The sequence below is a fragment of the Cotesia typhae genome, unplaced genomic scaffold (assembly GCF_013202065.1).
Source record: "Cotesia typhae breed Kobodo isofemale line unplaced genomic scaffold, CoteBio_Ctyphae contig_48, whole genome shotgun sequence".
NCBI classification, from domain to species: Eukaryota; Metazoa; Arthropoda; class Insecta; order Hymenoptera; family Braconidae; genus Cotesia; species Cotesia typhae.
Window position 1 is genome coordinate 9,873,945 of NW_027423756.1, and position 18,575 is coordinate 9,892,519.

At 27.5% G+C, this 18,575-nt stretch overlaps 5 protein-coding genes across 16 annotated transcripts in view; 2 read left to right on the forward strand and 3 right to left on the reverse strand.

Annotated features, from left to right (window-relative positions):
* The window catches only part of Msn (serine/threonine-protein kinase msn), a 29,226-nt gene extending 28,522 nt beyond the window's left edge, over window positions 1–704 (reverse strand). For 4 of the 11 annotated variants that reach the window (XM_074247041.1, XM_074247039.1, XM_074247037.1 and 1 more), the window contains exon 1: window positions 119–702. The gene's annotated coding sequence lies outside the window, so the exon portion shown is untranslated. Of the gene's footprint in view, window positions 1–118 lie in introns of all 11 variants that reach the window. The other 7 variants (XM_074247035.1, XM_074247040.1, XM_074247033.1 and 4 more) reach the window with 5 other exon arrangements.
* A 1,048-nt stretch (window positions 705–1,752) lies between these two features.
* Nop17l (PIH1 domain-containing protein Nop17-like) lies at window positions 1,753–5,717 on the forward strand. Its single transcript, XM_074246477.1, has 3 exons — window positions 1,753–2,328; window positions 2,872–4,556; window positions 4,788–5,717. The coding sequence occupies exons 1-3, from the start codon at window positions 1,798–1,800 to the stop codon at window positions 5,140–5,142; spliced, it is 2,571 nt and encodes an 856-aa protein (XP_074102578.1). The 5' UTR covers window positions 1,753–1,797; the 3' UTR covers window positions 5,143–5,717.
* Window positions 5,718–5,923: 206 nt separating this feature from the next.
* Window positions 5,924–8,115, reverse strand: LOC141529842 (uncharacterized). Its single transcript, XM_074246558.1, has 8 exons — window positions 7,822–8,115; window positions 7,507–7,703; window positions 7,140–7,362; window positions 6,967–7,076; window positions 6,574–6,673; window positions 6,393–6,503; window positions 6,130–6,285; window positions 5,924–6,057 (listed from the first exon to the last, which is right to left on the reverse strand). The coding sequence occupies exons 1-8, from the start codon at window positions 8,113–8,115 to the stop codon at window positions 6,007–6,009; spliced, it is 1,242 nt and encodes a 413-aa protein (XP_074102659.1). The 3' UTR covers window positions 5,924–6,006.
* Window positions 8,116–8,881: 766 nt separating this feature from the next.
* On the reverse strand, window positions 8,882–12,565 carry LOC141530213 (odorant receptor 13a-like). 2 transcript variants are annotated; one of them, XM_074247208.1, is made up of 8 exons: window positions 12,181–12,565; window positions 12,007–12,119; window positions 11,581–11,680; window positions 10,032–10,135; window positions 9,451–9,550; window positions 9,263–9,373; window positions 9,026–9,181; window positions 8,882–8,938 (listed from the first exon to the last, which is right to left on the reverse strand). In XM_074247208.1, exons 2-8 carry the CDS (start codon window positions 12,051–12,053, stop codon window positions 8,888–8,890), a joined length of 669 nt encoding a protein of 222 aa, XP_074103309.1. In that variant the 5' UTR covers window positions 12,054–12,119; window positions 12,181–12,565; the 3' UTR covers window positions 8,882–8,887. The 2 variants fall into 2 exon arrangements, 1 of the variants encoding a protein (XP_074103309.1); XR_012479723.1 differs by lacking the exons at window positions 8,882–8,938; window positions 9,026–9,181; window positions 9,263–9,373; window positions 9,451–9,550; window positions 10,032–10,135 and adding an exon at window positions 10,662–10,959 and having other exon boundaries at window positions 11,040–11,680.
* Window positions 12,566–14,093: 1,528 nt separating this feature from the next.
* Window positions 14,094–18,385, forward strand: LOC141530214 (sensory neuron membrane protein 2). The gene is made up of 7 exons (XM_074247209.1): window positions 14,094–14,393; window positions 14,468–14,619; window positions 14,995–15,154; window positions 15,689–15,937; window positions 16,144–16,355; window positions 16,604–16,778; window positions 17,214–18,385. Exons 1-7 carry the CDS (start codon window positions 14,265–14,267, stop codon window positions 17,514–17,516), a joined length of 1,380 nt encoding a protein of 459 aa, XP_074103310.1. The 5' UTR covers window positions 14,094–14,264; the 3' UTR covers window positions 17,517–18,385.
* The last annotated feature ends 190 nt before the right edge of the window (window positions 18,386–18,575 follow it).

An 18,575-nucleotide genomic window follows, 5' to 3' on the forward strand; every position in this document is an offset into this window, starting at 1 on the left:
ACAGAAATTGAAATATTTTTTTACAGTAACTTAAATAAATAAATATGCAATAAAAAATATAATACACTAAATCAAGATAAACTTGTTAATTAAAAAATATTTTATTTGTTTTGGAGACCTTGTGCGTTGGTTGACGTTCAGACTCGCAGATGATGTTGATAATAATAATGATGGTTTTTTGGTCATTGATAATTCTGGATGCTGGTCGAACGCCGCGTCAAGTCACACCCGGAGTCGCACATGGCGAATAATTCCATGAAAACTCCGCACACTATCAACACAGTGCAATTGATAACGACATGTACATGCAGGCAGGAGGTATAACACAAATGTCCTAGTCCTGCTCCCGTGCTGACGTCCCGAGCAACTTGTGTATCCAAACTCTGGCACTCTGTGTCGTGTCCTGTCTTACTCTGTTACTTTTCTCTCACTCAGCTCTCCACACACTCGATGGAGAGGCCTTGAAAGTTTGCTTGGCTAGTTTATACACTTGGTTGTTATATTACTTGTTAGTTGGGTCTTGAGCTTGATGGTACATATACATACGATGGCTGGTTCCCCCCCACGAGGACTAACTTAATCTTGTAGACAGCGCCTCTGGCGTTTGTTTAATTATTTCAACCGTTGGTAATAAAGTTCCTCAGCTTATTTATTTATACTTGTCCATTGTTACTTGTTTTGCGCTTTTGTTTATAAACACTACACTGTTTTTATATCCGAGAGTTATGAATGTATGTTCATACGTGAGTGTGACTTTTAAGATTACTGTTTACACAATTGCTAATTTTTGACAGCTCAAAGGCGATCTCTGACGGCCAGTTGATGAATCTCCCCGAGAGATATACCAGCTGTGTTTATGTCGACTGTGTGTAATTATCCACGTGTGCGTGAGTGACTTTCAACAGAAAATTTATGTTAGTGTCATCTAGATAATTATCCTATAATTACTGAGAGAATCGGCTGATTTTATTACCCATAAATAGCGAGAAATTTTTTTTCAGCGCATGCGCTTGTAAATTTAAATTTCGCGCGCTTACTTATTCATTTATTTAACTGCTAGAAATTTTATTGCCAAGTTATTAAGTGTAAGAACGATAAAAACATGTTATTAAATTTACATACAAGCTATAACACTAAATTTAGCTGTCTTTTGACTTTTTACATCTATTTAATAAAAAAATTATTTTTAAAAAAAGCATTTTTTTATTGTAATTAATTTGTTAAAAAAATTTTTTAAATTGACAGCTGACCGATACCTTCAGTATCATAAAAAATTGCACTTATAATTTTTTCAAGTTTCTAATAATGGAATTTTTTAAATAAATTTTTTTTTATAAAATATATTAGTTAAAAAATTTATAAATATTGTCAGAAGTTTCTCAATTTCAGTGTAATATTTAAATAAATTAAATAATCATATCTAAAAAATAAATAACTAGTGACAATAGAAGTTTAAAATAATTACTTAACTACTCAATTGATAAAACAGGTATATTTTTTTTAATTCCAATCTTGACGGGCATGCGCAAACAGTTATACGGTAAGTTCACATACAATAAAAAATATATTATTTAAATAATTAAATAAAAATTAATAAATTTAGGTTTTTCAATCACTTTGAATTTAAATCATTCGAAAACCACGTCTTTGGATAGTTGACAACCAAATCACTGAAACTATGAATCGAAAGTAGCATATATCGATAGCTATCGATTATACAATTTATTTAAAGACCAGAAGCAGCAGCGGCAGTAGTACAAGTGTTATTGAGTGTATTTGTAAACAGTTACCTGGAAAATGGATGCCTGTGACATACAAAAAGATAATTGGAACGAGTTAGAAGTTACGAGAGAAGAGTTTGATAAATTAAATGAGTGTTTAAAAAAGGATGAATTTAGAAAATTATTTATTGAGTATGCTGAAGAAGTGTCAAATCCTGAAAATCGTAAATTATATCAGGAGGAAATAAAAAAACTTGAACGTGAACGTGGCGTTGATGTTACATTTGTAAACCCTGAGCCGGGTTACGTCATAAAGACTAGTTTAAATGGTGATAAAAAATGTTTTGTAAATATAAGTAAAAACGATTGTGTTGGCAAGCCGACAAGTCAGCCCTCGTATAATGCTGACAATGGACATCGCGGATTAGAGTGGTCAATTCCGCATACTCTTGCACCGCCGCGAGATGACCTCGATAAAAAAAATTCACGTTGTACTGTTTTTGACGTTGTCTTTAATCCTGATACACTTTATTTAGCATCGAAAAATCCAAGATTTAAAGACATTGTCAATAATTCGGCTTTGGACAGTATTGAAAAAAATTTTAAGGTGAGTGACCTCCATCAGAATGATGATTTTAGTCGCGAACTATAGAGCCGGCACTGACGGCGTTGCTACGCGGCCATCGAATTTGCTAGAATTATTATTCTCTGCAATACAGTTACTGTTATTTTTTTTTTTTTTTTATTATATTATAATTTTATTGTTAATGTCCTTGAAAATAATACTCGACCATTTTTAATCATATAATTATAAATGTTATCATCAATTAACGTGTAATTACTCTAAGTAAAATCGATTTGAGATACGGTTTTATAAATATTATTGTACATGATACTTATTATTCAACTAGCCGTCTGCCCCGGCTTCGCACGGGCATTTGAAAAAAATTTCAAAATTAATTATTATTTATTAATTTATTATAATACTGAAGTTAGCGGTCAGCTGTCAATTTTAAAAATTTTTTTCAGCGAATTAATTACAATAAAAAAATGTTTCTAAAAATTTTCTCTTGTAATTTTTATTAATTTTCACATGTGAAACTTTTTTATTAATAATTTAATTGCTAATAAATGATTTTTTTTTTCCCAGGTGAAATTAGATCGAAAAAATCTAAAATTTCCAAAGATTAATTTCAAAGGAACGAGCCAATCAAGCGTCATAAGGAAAGAATGCGAAAAATCATCAGAGTCAACTGAAGAATCTCAGGAGTATGAACCAGAAATTTATCAGAAATTAATCACGAGTTACGACGAAGCGCGTGAAAAGTACAACAAAAAAGTATTGGCCCCCGAAAAACAGTCACGACCGATACCAGCCACCAAGTATTTTAATAATAATAAAATATCAAGTCCTGAGGACGTCCAATACACGACTCCTAAATTTATAATAAAACATCAGACGGATTTAGATCTTCAAGACTTCAGAAATGCAAAAAACTCGAAAATGTATGCAACAGTACCAAAAAAATTGGTTGTTATAATTGATTTGCCACTGTTGCGTAGTGCCGGCGATGCGACTTTGGACGTGCAGGAGCGTTTGTTGAGTTTAATTAGCGAGAAACCAGCAAAGTATCGCCTGGAGCTTCCGTTGCCTTATCATGTTGACCCAAATCATGGGAATGCAAAGTTTGATACCAGTAAAAAAAAATTAACAGTAACACTGCCAGTTATTAGAGAGGTCGTTAAACTCTCTGAGGTCACCAGATATGACAGCGGAGTTGAGAGCGATCATTCTCCAGCTATTTCCGAGTCATCAAGCATCGATACCGAAGACTCAAAAATTCATTTCAACGATTTACAACCAATCGTTGATAATCTAGAGACTTCCAATGGTTTGATAAGTGAAATTACATCAGTGGATTGTGATAAAATAAATTTAAATACCACTGATCGTAATGCGATAAAAACAACAACAACAGACATTGAATCAATTATCAATACCAATATCATGTATTCACTTCCGCATTTAAATTGTAATTTTTATGACGATACGATAGCGCTAGTTATCGACGTTAAAAATGTTGACGCTGACTCAATTCGTTATAAATTTTTGAACAACAATACGACTATAAATATCGTATTGGTGTCTATTGGTGCAGGTTTTTTCCCCGTTAACTATGCATTGTTTCTAAAACTAGATCAGGGGTCATCATTTGACGCGGATACTATCAATGTTGAGCCCTGGGATAACAATGTTATTGTCAGTGTTGTAATGAAAAACGCTGAAAAAATGACTCGTTATTTTGTGGGATTAAATCAAGAATTTTTGGAGGCCCGAGATGTGCCTCATAGAATATCTTTTACTAAAAAATATGAGGCTTTTTTGAAAACTAAAGATGAAGAATTGAAAGCGGCTAACAAAGTTGGCGCTCAAGTTGACCGTCCTGGGGATAGTGAGCAAGTTAATGATGGCCAAGATAATGATGATGCTGGCAATCATCATCATATGGATTCGGATGATGAGTATTCTGAAACGGGAGTTAATGATAAAAAAAATAGAGAATGCTTGAAGAAGTGCAGGTCTATTTCAGAAAGCAGCGGCGATGAGCTTCCAGATAGCAGCAATAAAGGTACTAAATCACGAGGTATTTTAAAGTACGGACGAGGTAATTTTTCTAGATCTGTTTCGGAATCGAGTATTGATGATACTACTGGATTGGTATCGTCAATTGACTTTAATTATGACTCAGTACAAGAGCATTATTCAGAGTCTGACTGCTGCAATTTGAAAAAGACTGTTCGATTTAATGATGTTGTCTCCAGACAATTGTTCAGGTAATTTTTTATTCAATTAAGAATAAATTTTTAATCTTTTATTAGTGTAATGTGTAAATATTTAATGAATAATTTATAAATGAACTTGACTGTAATTAATATGGATTGATTAGATAACATGAAGTATTAAATTAGTAAGTTATAAATTAAATATTCTGAAAAACACTGGTATATGATAATTCTCGATAAACATGTAAATAATATATAATTAATTGAATTTAATGATTGCAGGTCTAATTCAAGTATTTTGGGGCGCCGAAAAAAAAACCAACGAAAATTGCGTAAGAAGAAGCAGGCGCATGAAAGACGCATGAGTGAGAGTGAAAATTCCGAGACTGAAGATCGCGACAAGTACAAAGTAAATGCTACTAATGAAAATAACAAACGCGAAAAGGCTGTGGACAATAATGTAAAGTCAATTCTTAATCGAGATAAATTATCGAATCATAAATTATCCGATCAGGAAAATAATTATAATTATAATAAAAGTGATAGCGGATTAAAATCACAAGTCAACGATATCGATATCAAAAATTTAGATCTAACCGAATTCAAAAACGATTTAATTTTTGATCTCGATATTTAAATGAGATAAATATATATATATATATATATATATATATATATATATATATATATATATATATATATATATATATATATATTTTTTTTTTTTTTTTTTTTTTTAATCTCATTTATATTTTGCACGATCGTATTGTTGAGTGATAATTGAATATCCAAATGGAGAAGTGATTGAATTTTTTTATGTGATTTATTGTAGCCATTACGGAACATTCCCCGTGATTAATTATGATTACATTTATTATAATTTTTTTTTTTTTTTTTTTTTTTTTTCATTTTTTAAATCATGCACGTTTTACATTATCAATATATATTATTACTGAGTATATTTAAAAAAATATATGTATTTGTAAAACATTTATAATATTTATAGTCCAGCATGTGACTATAAAAGTTTTACATCCGATTGTTAGAGAGTATATCGTACTATTGATTAGTAATCATGAAATTTATCAAGTTTTTTTTTTTTTTGACATATTAGTATAAAAATATATCAAGCAAATAGGTCTGTATTTTTCAATTTTACAACAATTGTAGTAAGTTCCAATATATAATAAATAAATCTCGTTAAAGTGAAAATTTTAAATATCAATCACTCACACTTATTCCTACCAAACTTTCCTTAATTTTTAATTTGGATAAAAAAAATTTTAATTATGCATTAAACAGAAACTATTTTCATCAAGTCATCGTCAAGGTATTTAATAATCTATTCTACTAAAATTACAAAACTGTATAAAAATGAAATTATAATCCATAAAAATTTTGTCTACATAGTTATATTATAAAAAATCAGTTGTAACCAACGTTGAATCATTTACCAATCTTTAGCGATGGTGTTCTTTTTTTACATTGAACTTCGCCAAAATTACGCAAAATTTCTTAAGAGTGTGTAGTAACTCATTGTTGCTTGAAAAATCTTTTGTAAAAAAAAAATTATTAATATATACAATGAGTTGTTTGAAAACTTGAGCTTTCTCATGTTTCATACCTTAGTCATTTGCTCACGATCAAGAGTTACAATATTGTAAGCAGTAAATTTGAATTCTTTGCTTCCACGCATCATTATCAAGATCAAAATTTTCTTATACTTAGCAGTACTATCCACCCATTTCGAATTGTAGATAGATATATCGATGCTGTTGATCTTCAACCAATCAATGAGATTAACTTTGTTACTATACAGTTATAGATCATTACTGTTTTTTTTTTTTTTTCACTTATAACTTTTCAAATTTTTATATCAATAGATACCATTTCTGTTGTTGAGTGTGAAAAATCACAATAAGTTAATATTTGTACACAAAGTGTAACTGCATGAATTGAACTCTTTATTAATAGCTCCCAATTTCCTTCTGACAGTTCCTAGTCAATCATGAGTTTATTTATTTATGACAAATTTATAATAATTCGGTGATTTTAAGAATATGCTTACCTTGTCTAGAACTAAAACACACAGACATAGATCTAATCCATTCAAAATAATCGTGACAAAAAAAACGGGACTGAATATCGATTGTATTTTCTGCACCATCCTGTAAGTATTTAAAAATTAATTTTTTTTTTTATTGTAAAAATGCGGTTTTGTAACAATTCAACTTCGACAATTTAAATATTAATATCTAGTTATTAATAATTGCACATAAAGTTAAAAAATGGAGTTTAAGAAAATACAATCAATTATTTCCAGGAGCCTACTACAAATTTTTGATAAAAATTTTTTATCTTCTACATTGATGTTATTGAAATGTCTTCGGTTGAGTTGTCGTGGCATCGAAAAAAAAATGCTCCTGAAAATTTTTTACAGTAAGATTGTAATAAGACTCACGATAATAAATGACGATATTTTTCAACTAATTCTACTATTGGTATAGTATTATTGATACAATCCTGATGATCAATATTTTCGTGTACGTAAACAAAGTCATCTGCCAATACCTATTCATTGAAAAAATATCTATGAATTAATCGATCCTTTTAATGTTCATTATTTTTTAATACCGAAAAATTAATTGCAAGATGCGTCATTAGATGAATATACAAAGCATCACACACCGGGTAAATAACACAAAAATAAACCAAACAAGTTTCATATATTAAGAGAAAAATGTATCGACTAATCGTTTGATATGTAAATGGATACTCTAATGGATAAACGAGAATTGAAAAATCAATTGTACTGTTTGAATCTGGTATTGCTCCCAAATAGTTTGTCAACATAATGCTGGAGTTGGCATGAAAGTAATAAGAAAAAAAAAATTACAATTTCCGAAAATTTTTTTCCTTATCACAATTATAGTAGAAATATTACTGGTTGAATTTTAATTATTTTTTAAAATTTATAAAAACAAAAAAATGTGCATCTTACATATAAGGTCGACTTCCATAACAAAATCCACAAAATAATAATGCTATTAAATAAATAAAGCGCACTTTCTCTGAAGTGTTCAATAATTTACTAATTCTTCTTGTCAGATTGACTTTCTTTCGGGCGTAGATCCAAAGAGAATTGAACTGTTGTAAAATTATAAATAAATCAATTTTATAGAACCACATAATTGATGCCTAAAATTAAATGTAAGTGTGTAAGTAATTAAAGAAAAAATTTTTTTTTATTTTTTGGACAAATTTGATTTTTGAAATTTTAATTTAATTTTTGTTGGTAAAAAAATTACATAAAAACCTTTACTGTTACTATGAATATACTGAGTATAAGTGGAACAAACTCAGCAGCGAATGTGATATTTAACTCGACAGTATACAATGTATACATCGAAAAACAGATAAATGAACTGAGCAAACTAAATCCAAAAAAAAATACCAAGTCTTCAATAAAATTTTCTTTGTAATGGTCACCACTGAACGCACCGTCTAATGATTTTCCGATTAATTTCAAGAGAAACAACTCAAAACCCCAAAACTTTTCAAATGGTGTATCATTTGAATGAATATCAGTAATTTTGTTATTTTCAATCATGTTTCTCATCGCTTAACTGTCGGTCAAAATAAAAGACGGAAGAATGATGGGACAACAGCAGTAATGTTTGTATTTTAGTTTCCTAGGAAACTAATTATTGAAAATTACAGTTAATTTCAAAATTGACTTTGAAATATTAACTATTAGGAAATTACACTGCCTCGAAAGAACAACAATTTACCATATACTTTCGCAAGAAACGAATCAATTATTAATTATAGAATTGTCGTCGCAATGACTAGAGCTTGTCGGTAATAGGGCTTTAGTGGGTGGTAGATAGCAGTGAAGATACAACTCCCAAGATATAAACATCACTCGCTTTTACTCAAAGGCTTTTAATAGTATTTATATAAATAGTATTTAATACTATTTATAGTAAGTTTTCTACATTTTTTATAACTTTAAAAGTCTTTTTATTTTTTTTTTTTTTTCATTTAGATAAATGACAAAAGTGCTGGTGAGATCGGTTAATCTTCATAATACTTGATGAAATTCAATTCAATAAGAATGAAAGTCAGGATTCAATATTGTTATATAGAAATTTTATTATTTCATATTTAATCCAAAGTAAGCGTGACTTATTTTTTTTTTTTACAAACTTACGCAGATTATTTGAGCTTGTGATTTTATCACTTTCATTTTTATAAGTTGATTTTTTTTTTAATAATTATAAAGAAGTTGAGCTCAAATTATTTCCAGTAATGAAAAACGAAAAAAATAAACATATTTATTAAATACTAAAAATTTTTAATAAAATTGAAACTCAGAAAAATTAAGTAAAGTTCCTCAGTAGTGTGAAGTAACTCATCGTTGTCTGAAAAATCTTTTTTTAAAAATAATTAATAAAAATTTATTCGATTGTTAAAAAAATTTTTTTCACGCTTTAGTTAAATTTAATATTGTATCATACCATCGTCATTTGTTCGCGATTAAGTATTACAATATTGTACGCTGTAAATTTATATTGTTTGCTTGCTTGCATCAATATTATTACCAACATTTTTTTTAATTTAATGGTACTATCGACCCATTCAGAATCGTAAAGGGATATTGGAATACTGTCGATCTTTGAACAAATAAATTAATTATAAATATTCCGTTTTATTGATAATTTTACAAATTAAAGACAATTATAAATTATAAATACCGTCTCCGTTACCGTATGTGAAAAATCACAGTAAATAAAAATCTGTGTTGCAAGCACAGGCGCATGTATTAAACTCTTCATTAAAAGTGTCCACTCTCCTTCTGATATTTCCTGGACAATCATTGCGTTTATTATTTAATAAAAATCCAATTATATTTTTATTTAATAGTTCAACACATATATCTCACTTTATCAACAATAATGACACATAAACATAAATTTATTCCATTGAATACTATTGTAGCAAGAAAAACAGGGTTGTATGTAAATTCAATTTTCTGAGCCAATCTGTCAATAAATAAAATAATTTAGGACTAAGGTAAGACTCAGTTATTGACACTGGGCTAGTTGTTTGACACTTGCAATTTTATTCTAATTAAAAAAATAAAATTTTCTTAAAAAACCAATTATTTTAAATTTTATAACTGAAAATTAAAATTAATTTAGCAGATATTTGATAGTTTTAAGAATTTTTTTAATAAATAAATTAAGTCAAAAAAAAAAATGAGTAAAAAAATTGACTTGTAGAATTTTTAATAAATAAAAAATGAAATTTTTTAAAAATAATTTTTTGGAACAAATATGTATGTCAAATAAAATTAAAAAATTGTAAAATAACAGCTAACTTTATTAAAATAAAATTGAAAGTATCAATAATTAGGCGGGTGTCAATAACTGAGTCTTTTACTTTGAATGTGATCATGGCTTACAGCTACACGATTATTATAATAAAAAAATCAGTTTCAAAGACACAACTAATTGAACTTACGATAATAGATCACGATGTTTATGGACCAATTCGATCAAGTGTTTAATATTATTAGATTCATCAGCAAAGTATCGTCGTACATTGCTAAACTCATCCGCCATCACCTATTGATTAAAAATAAAAAAATGATCTATTAATGAAGTAATAATCATTGTTTCTCATTTTTAATACCATAAAATTGATAGCTAGATAAGTCGTTAGCTGAATATACAGAGCATCACATATCAGATATGAAGCAGCGAAATGATTGGTCAAGTTTTCGTACACTAACAATGGAATGTACCGACTGATCGTTTGATGGACAAACGAGTACTCTATTGGCCAAGCAGTAATTGAACAATCAATCGTATTATTTGATCCTAATGTTGTTCCAACGTAGGTAGTTAACATAATGCTGCGCTTATGATCAAGAAAATTATTTACTGCAATATAAATGTACTCTAAATGGTAACTTCATCTTTTTTAATCATACTTAACAAGCTTTGACTGCCGATCGTAATAAAACGGGGGAAATAATAGGACGAGTTATTAATAGTTGACAATACTTAAAAAAATTTAGTTAGAAATAATACAAACTGGGATTTAAAACTTTTTAATGTTTTTTTTTTCCAGAAGTATTAAAGGGTAAGTTATAAATTATTTTTACATACAAGTAAACTGCTATTAATTTATTCCAGACACTTAAAAAATTATACGAAAGTTCACTTAATGTGAAAATTATTTTTTGAGGTTGAAAAAAAAACAAAATTAGTGATAGTAATTATAAAATATATTAATTTGTCAATCAACAATGAATAGATCTTTTCTCTCACGTTAAATTCTATGTTCCAACAATTAGATAATCTAAGACTGCAGTTCCAATTCGATTTTATAAAAATTATGTGAAACTCCTCAAAAGTGTGAAGTAGCTCATTGTTGTCTGGATAACCTAATCAAATTGACAAAAAAAAATTTAATATTAAAAAAAAATGATACTTCACAAAAGTATACAGTAGCATTGAACATTACCGCCGATAACTGCTCACGATTTAGATCAAAAACACCGTACGCTGTAAACGTATATCCTTTGCTTGCATGCATTATCATCAAAATCATTTTTTTTAATTTCTGGCTACTATTGACCCACTCGGAATCATAAATAGAGCTTTCAATGCTTGCAGTCTTGAATAAAATAATTTTATTTAAAACAAAACTGTTTTCATTACTTCACGGTCAATTATATTGCACAGTAAAAAAAATTTTGTGTTAAATATTTAACACTTTTATGTGTAAATTGAACATTTATTGTGTTAAATCAACACAAAAAAGTGTTAAATATTAAACATAAAAATTTTTTGACGGAATGACGCAAAATTTTTTACTGTATACTGATAAATACCATTTCTGTTGCTGTATGTGAGAAATTGCAGTATATAAGCAACTGTACAAAAATAGCGACTGTAAGGGTGGAACCCTTTGCTACTAAAGCCCAGTTTCCGTCTTAAAATCCCTAATAAATTTTTATACATGACATGACACGGAAAAGTTTATCATTGTAAATAAGTCTTACCTTATCTAAAACAATGACACAGAAACATACATCCAATCCGTTTATTATTATCGTAAAGAACACAATGGGATTATAGATAGATTCAACTTTTTTACATATTCTGTACGTAAACAAATAGTATTTCGCAAAGTTTTAATTTTAATCGTGGCTTAGATTTTACTTACACTGATAGGAGAATTTATTAATTAAAAAAATAATTCATTTATTTGGAAACAATTTGTGTATTAATTAAATATAATTAATTTTTTTTTACCTTTTAATGCATACTTATTTTTTTTAAGTATAGTAAATTTATAAACTATTAGTAAATATTTTTTAAATCATTAAATGTTAAAAAAATTATTTATTAACAATTAATAAAGCTTTATGAGTGTTAAAAAATCCTCCTATTAGTAAAATATTCAAAATTATTATGCAATTACTTACACTAACATATGACGATGTTTTTTAACCAATTTCACCATATGTTTCATCTGTTTGTTATCATTGTCATCATTATCAATACGTTGACTTGCATTTTTAAAGTCATCAGCCAAAACCTAAAAAAACATCAATTGTAAATATTGTTTTTTTTTCGATCCAACTATTACAGTATCTTACCGTAATTTAAAAGGCATTTCATTGATATTACTTTCTTTTACTTTCCTCTTAAACATATTCCGTGGATTAGTCTTATGCAAAGTCGATCGAAATACGACATGGAGAAATAACCGGACAATAGTAGTAATGTTTGTATTTTAGTTTCCTAGGGAACTAATTATTGAAAATTGACTTAATTTCAAAATTGACTTTGCAATATTAACCATAAGCAAATTACACTTTTCAGGCAATTTAACAATGTATCATATCGTCTTGTAGGTGACGCATTAATTTTTAATGAGTACTATCGTCGCGATGACTAAAACTTGTCAGTACCGGAGCTCCAGAGGGTTGAAAGCAGCAATAGAAAGATAACTGTCGAAGCGTCAACATCGATAGCTTCTTCATGAGGGTTGCTAATAAAACTTTATACTATTTGCATAGAGAACTCTTTTAGACAACATTCTTATAACTTTTCTTTTTTTTTAGAGCCGAACATCAACATTGCTTGTCTAATCAATCAATCATTGATAATACTTCAAGGAATTTAGAACCATCATTCAATTAAAATGTTAATTATTATTGGTGCATTTTTTTACGAAAGAATTGAAGGGTGAGTTATTGATTATTATCACATGTAAGTGACTTAATTTATCCATAAATTTTTAGCCAGGTTATATATCAAAAATATTGTTATTTTTTATTCAATATTTATTGAAATAGTTTTTTAATTTTGAGTTTTTATAATATGAACAAATATTTTTATTTTTTTTCAACTAAAGTGTCTTACGTGGCAGAAAGATCGTCCTGAAAAGCTTCTTAAGAGTGTCAAGTAGCTGAGAGTTCATTTGATGATCTAAATAAAATAGTTAAAAAATTTTGTTAATATATTTAATCCATTTTGATTTAATCATTATCATAATTAAAATTTTTACTAATTTTACATCGTCCCATTTCAAGCCACAAATAGAATCACTCAATTTTACTGTCTAAAAAAAATCGTTTTTTATTAATAATGATCATAGAAATAAACAAGAATACACGAGTAAAAATTAACCATACATTATTAATGAAATTGTGAAATATTTATCATTACTATTTTTTAAATTATTGATTAAAATGAAAAGGAGAAATTTATTAATTTAAAAAACTCCATAAATTAAATAATAAGTCATTAAAAGTTGAATCATTTTTGAAAAACGAATTACAGATGAATATTACGCTAATTATTAAACATAACTTAATTGTAAAATAAGTGCCCATAATAGAGAACATAAGAAAATTACAACCGCTTAAGAGTAGATGAAACAATAGAGCTGTAAGTTTAAACAGTGCATTAATTTTTCAGAGGAATTGTCATCGTGGTAGCTAGATCATGAGGGGATGATAGTCGGAAAAAACGGCTTGGAATAATATTTGTATTACTAAACGTACAACTTATCGATTTAAAAAACGTCATTATCCTACAATTTGAATTCTAAATTATGATTTCAAATTATAATAACAAAGCAGTAAAAAAAAAAGTTTAAATTTAAAAATAAATTTTCTAAAAATATTTTTCTGCGTTGTAATTTTTAAAATAAATATTTTTATACTATCACGTACTATCTAAGCTTTTAATTATTTAAAAATCATTAGAGAATTATTCAATTAATATTTTTAATTAAACTAATGTTGGTATTTATTTATGCAGTATTTATGATCGATTGGTTTGATAACGTCGAATAATATCATGACAAAATTATTTTAAACGAATATAAAAATGTAATGAATTATAAATTATTGCACTTGGGCATTTATTATCTCTTATATAAAATATTAATACTAGCAAAGTTGTTAGTTCGCAATTCATAGATGTATGATATACCTGATAGTTATCTCATAAATTAATAAATACTTGAAATAATACCTACTATTATCAGCTATAAAATGTTGCACATAAAATAAAATTACGGCTTAACGTTAGTATCGAGGATACACTCTTACTCATGTGATAAAAAATGTTACAACAAATAAATGATTTAAACTAAAAAAAAAAATTAATAAGAATTATAAATAGTGAATAAATTTTCGAGATTAAAAAAAAATACACTTTTTTAAATAAAATGTCTAATTGCCGCTCGTTTTTTCGAATTTTTCTGTCGTTCATTCCAGGACTATTTCTGTTATCATTAGGAATTTACCTTGCAGTTGAAAACCCCCACACTAATTATATAGTCTCTCAATTGCGTGAGGTTGGTATATTTTATTTCAGAATCAATCGCATTGCATTTTTTTCTTGATTTTTTTTTGTGAAAATTAATTTTAGTCTGCAGAATTAAAAGAAGGCAGATTTGGTTACAATATATGGAAAGATTTAAATATATATTTTAATGTATATTTATATCACGTCACTAATCCCGAAAATGTAATGGAAGGAGAGAGTCCTATTCTCGAGGAACGCGGTCCTTATGTTTATGAGTAAGTACTTGTTTATTAGACTAATTATAATTATATCCATTCAAGCATCGGCGAAAAAAGTCTTCTTTTTTTAAATACAGCGATATTTTAAATGATTATTAATCAAATTACAATTTTAAAACAACTTAATGCGATTTGCAAATTATAATTTTAAATTTAATATCAATTATTATTTTTTTCAATTGAAAAATTAGTACTTAAGGTAATATAATGGATCAATCAATCTATTAACTTTTTTTCATTAAATCGAAATCCTAGACACTGCAATTACACAAAAACCAGTTTACCTACTGTAATAATATATATAGATATATATTTAAAATGTACTTAGTTATCTTACCGACCTACATTGCATTACTTTGCCACAATGTCTAGCTTGAATGTTCAGAAACGAGTGACTCAAGTTGATGATGAACTCGACGAGTTGACTTTCACCATATACAGATTGTATCGCTTCAACAAGGATTTATCCGCAAGTTCTGAAGATGATGATATCGTTATATTGAACAGCGCTTACTTAGGAACTCTCAATACTGTAAGCTACTTGCTATAAATCAATAATTAATTCTTACTATTAAATTTTCATTATAATACTTACTTTAAAGGGGAATACCACTGTGACGATTGAAAATAAAAGGTGATTTTTGGGAATTTTTTTGACAGGGACAATAAAGGAATTTGGAGATCGGATTTTTTTATTTTATTAAGGGTACATTAAAGATTATTACCCTAAATTTTTATTAAAAAATATTTAATTATTACAAAGTTATTAACAATCTCGTAGAGCACTAGAAAAAATCTCCCGCTCCATAAGAATTTTGAAAATTTTTATTTAAAAAAATAAATTATTTTATTTTTTTTTTTCGATCGTCACAGTGGTGTTCCCCCTTAACACAATAAACTTTTAGTTACATTAAATTCAAGTACTCAAAAATTTTGAATAAAATTATAATCACTCAAAATGATTTCCTATTAATTGATTTTTTCATTTTTCACATTTTAAAAATTGTAATTGTTTTTTTTTTTTTTTTATTAAAAAATTATTTTAAAAAAATATTTGAAATTGTAGATAGCATCAAAGGCTCCAGCATTTCTTGGAAAATTCGGCAACAACATACACAACTTATTCCCTGGGACCTCTGACATGTTTACACGTGGCAAAGTCAAGAACTTATTATTTTCAGGAATGCCATTGATATGCGATAAAGAAAAATACAAAGATCTAGCAATGATATGTAACTTTTTAAAAGGACAAAAGCCTCCGATAATTAGTAACACCGACGTACCAGACCACTATTTATACAGTTTTTTCAGCCGAGTAAAAATTCTTTTAACATATATTTTGTATTCATATTATATATATAGTTTTTTATTCATAAATCATAAATCATATATAACTTATTACAATAATAATACAAATGAAAATAAATTTACAACAAAAAATAAATAAAAATTCATAATTTTTTGCAACATAAAAATAATTAAACATAAAATTATCTTAATTAAATTAAAAATATCTTACAGAATAATGACACTGAAACGGGTCCCTTTACAGTAAATCGTGGAATCAAAGATAAAGATGCGTTGGGCAATACGACGTCTTACAAAAAAATGCGCATTACTAAATATTGGTCTCAAAAAGAATGCAACGTAGTAGCGGGCACAGATGCAATAACTTGGCCACCGATGACTGAAAAGTTACCATACGTAACGGTATACGAGCCTTATATATGTCGGTATGTACAAAAATAATTATCTACGTTTTTTTCTGCTATTATTGTAATAAACAATTATGTTAAATCACTGTATAATCGCACATTATTACCTAATAATTAATAATTAATAATTAATAATTAATAATTAATATACATACTAAGTATTGCAACGTTGTACTGATAAAAATAACACCAAATATAAGTCTAATAATATTATGCAAATTACACGTAATTATGGTTGTAATTATAATTATAAACAATAATAATAGACAAGTACGGGTCCAGTTTAAAGAAGAAGTTACTTTGAACGGCATTATGGGCTACCGATATGAAATGGATGAATCTGCTTGGGATAAAAAAAATACCGAATGTTACTGTCTACCTAATGCAAAAAAAGTACCAGAGTGTCTTGAAACCGGTCTTATGGATATCATCAAATGTCAGGTTTTATTGATGTTTATTTATTTATATTTATTATATTATTTTAATAAATGTTTTGAAACTCGTTCATCATCAATTGAATATAAACAGACAGTGACGTTGTTTTACGCATGCTTTTTATGCGTCACTAACTCATTGATTAATTGCTTGATTAATGCATCGTTAACTGTCAAAATATTTTTTGTGATTATTTAAAATTGTTACTTCGCATAATTATTTTGACAAAATAAATTTTTTTTTTTGTTAACAAAAATTGGCTAAATTAAAAATTTTCAGTCAGTACTTAAAAAGTATAATACAATCAAATGATTTAATAAAAATTAAAAATTTTTAAATTAATAATAATAAAAATTAAAGTAATTTTTTTTTCATTCGAAAATTTTTTTTTTTCTAAAATTTCAAACTGACATTTTTTAAACTTAAAGAAAATTTTATTAGGATGTACCGGTAATATTTTCTGAACCTCATTTTCTTCACGCGGATCCAATTCTCTTGGAGTACGCTCGCGGGTTGAACCCAAATCAAGCCGAACATGCAACATACATAACAATTGAGCCCCTAAGTGGAGCTCCTCTCGACGGTGCTAAAAAACTTCAACTCAACGTTAAAGTTATACCATTACCTGGCATTACACTGCTCTCAAATGTATCCGCTGGATATTTTCCAATTCTTTGGGCTGAGGAGGTATTTATTAACTTATTCTTTTTCTTATTCTCTTTCAATAAATACCTCAATGAATGAATAAATTAGACAGCCTTATTTATTCGCCCATTTATTTATGTATCAGCTAATTAACGGTCTATAAATTTAAATAATCAACTGAAAGCTTACATTATTGATGTATATTATTAAATACCGGTAGACTATCTGCAAGGCCAGTTGCCATGTATGTATAAAAAATAATAAATTATAATAACGATTCACAAAGCTGATCGGATTTTATATAATGTTCTTCATTATTTCATTTCATAATAATTAATTCTATAAATTGCATTTATAATTAATGATTATCATTTCTTTTTCTAATTCCTTTTTTATTATAAAAATTTTAATTAAATATTGAGAAATTTCGTTGTTTAATCGCAAAATTTTCGTTTTACTTGTTTTAATAAATTGTAACGAGATAAAATAACTTTGATAAAAAAATGTATAATTATAGCGGTAAAATTTTCAGTAATATAAAAAATTATTTGAAAAGTTTTTAAAAATTATTCAAGCCTTCAAATTTTTTTTTTGAAACAAAAATTTTACTTATAATTATATACTTTTTCCTGAAATTGATATAAATAAATATTAAATTAAATTATTCTCAATTTAATAATGTATAATATCACTATTCTTATAAGTGATTCTTGCATTAATTAATAAGTTTCAATAATAGTTATAATTATAATTAATAATAATAATTTATAGACAAAAATACCAAACGTTCAAGAACTAGAATCAATTATAAACGCTCATCGTCTGCTGAATCTCTTTAAATTCATGACATGGGTACCAACAATTATCGGATCATTCTTAGTAATAAAACTGCTGTGTTGTCTCTGCGTTGCTGACAGTGAAGACACATTAATGAAGACAAATCATACACCGGTACAAGCAATAACAATATCACCACGTTCACGTCCGACAGTACTTGAGCCGACTCAGGGATTTGGCTCCGTAAGACCCGCGAATCGTAATCGTCACAATATCTTTACTAAGTGAAGGCCGTGTGACGTATAATTATTTAGTTGCCCTAATTATAAATTTTTTTTTCTTTCACTAGTGATTACGATTATTACAATCATACGCTGCAAG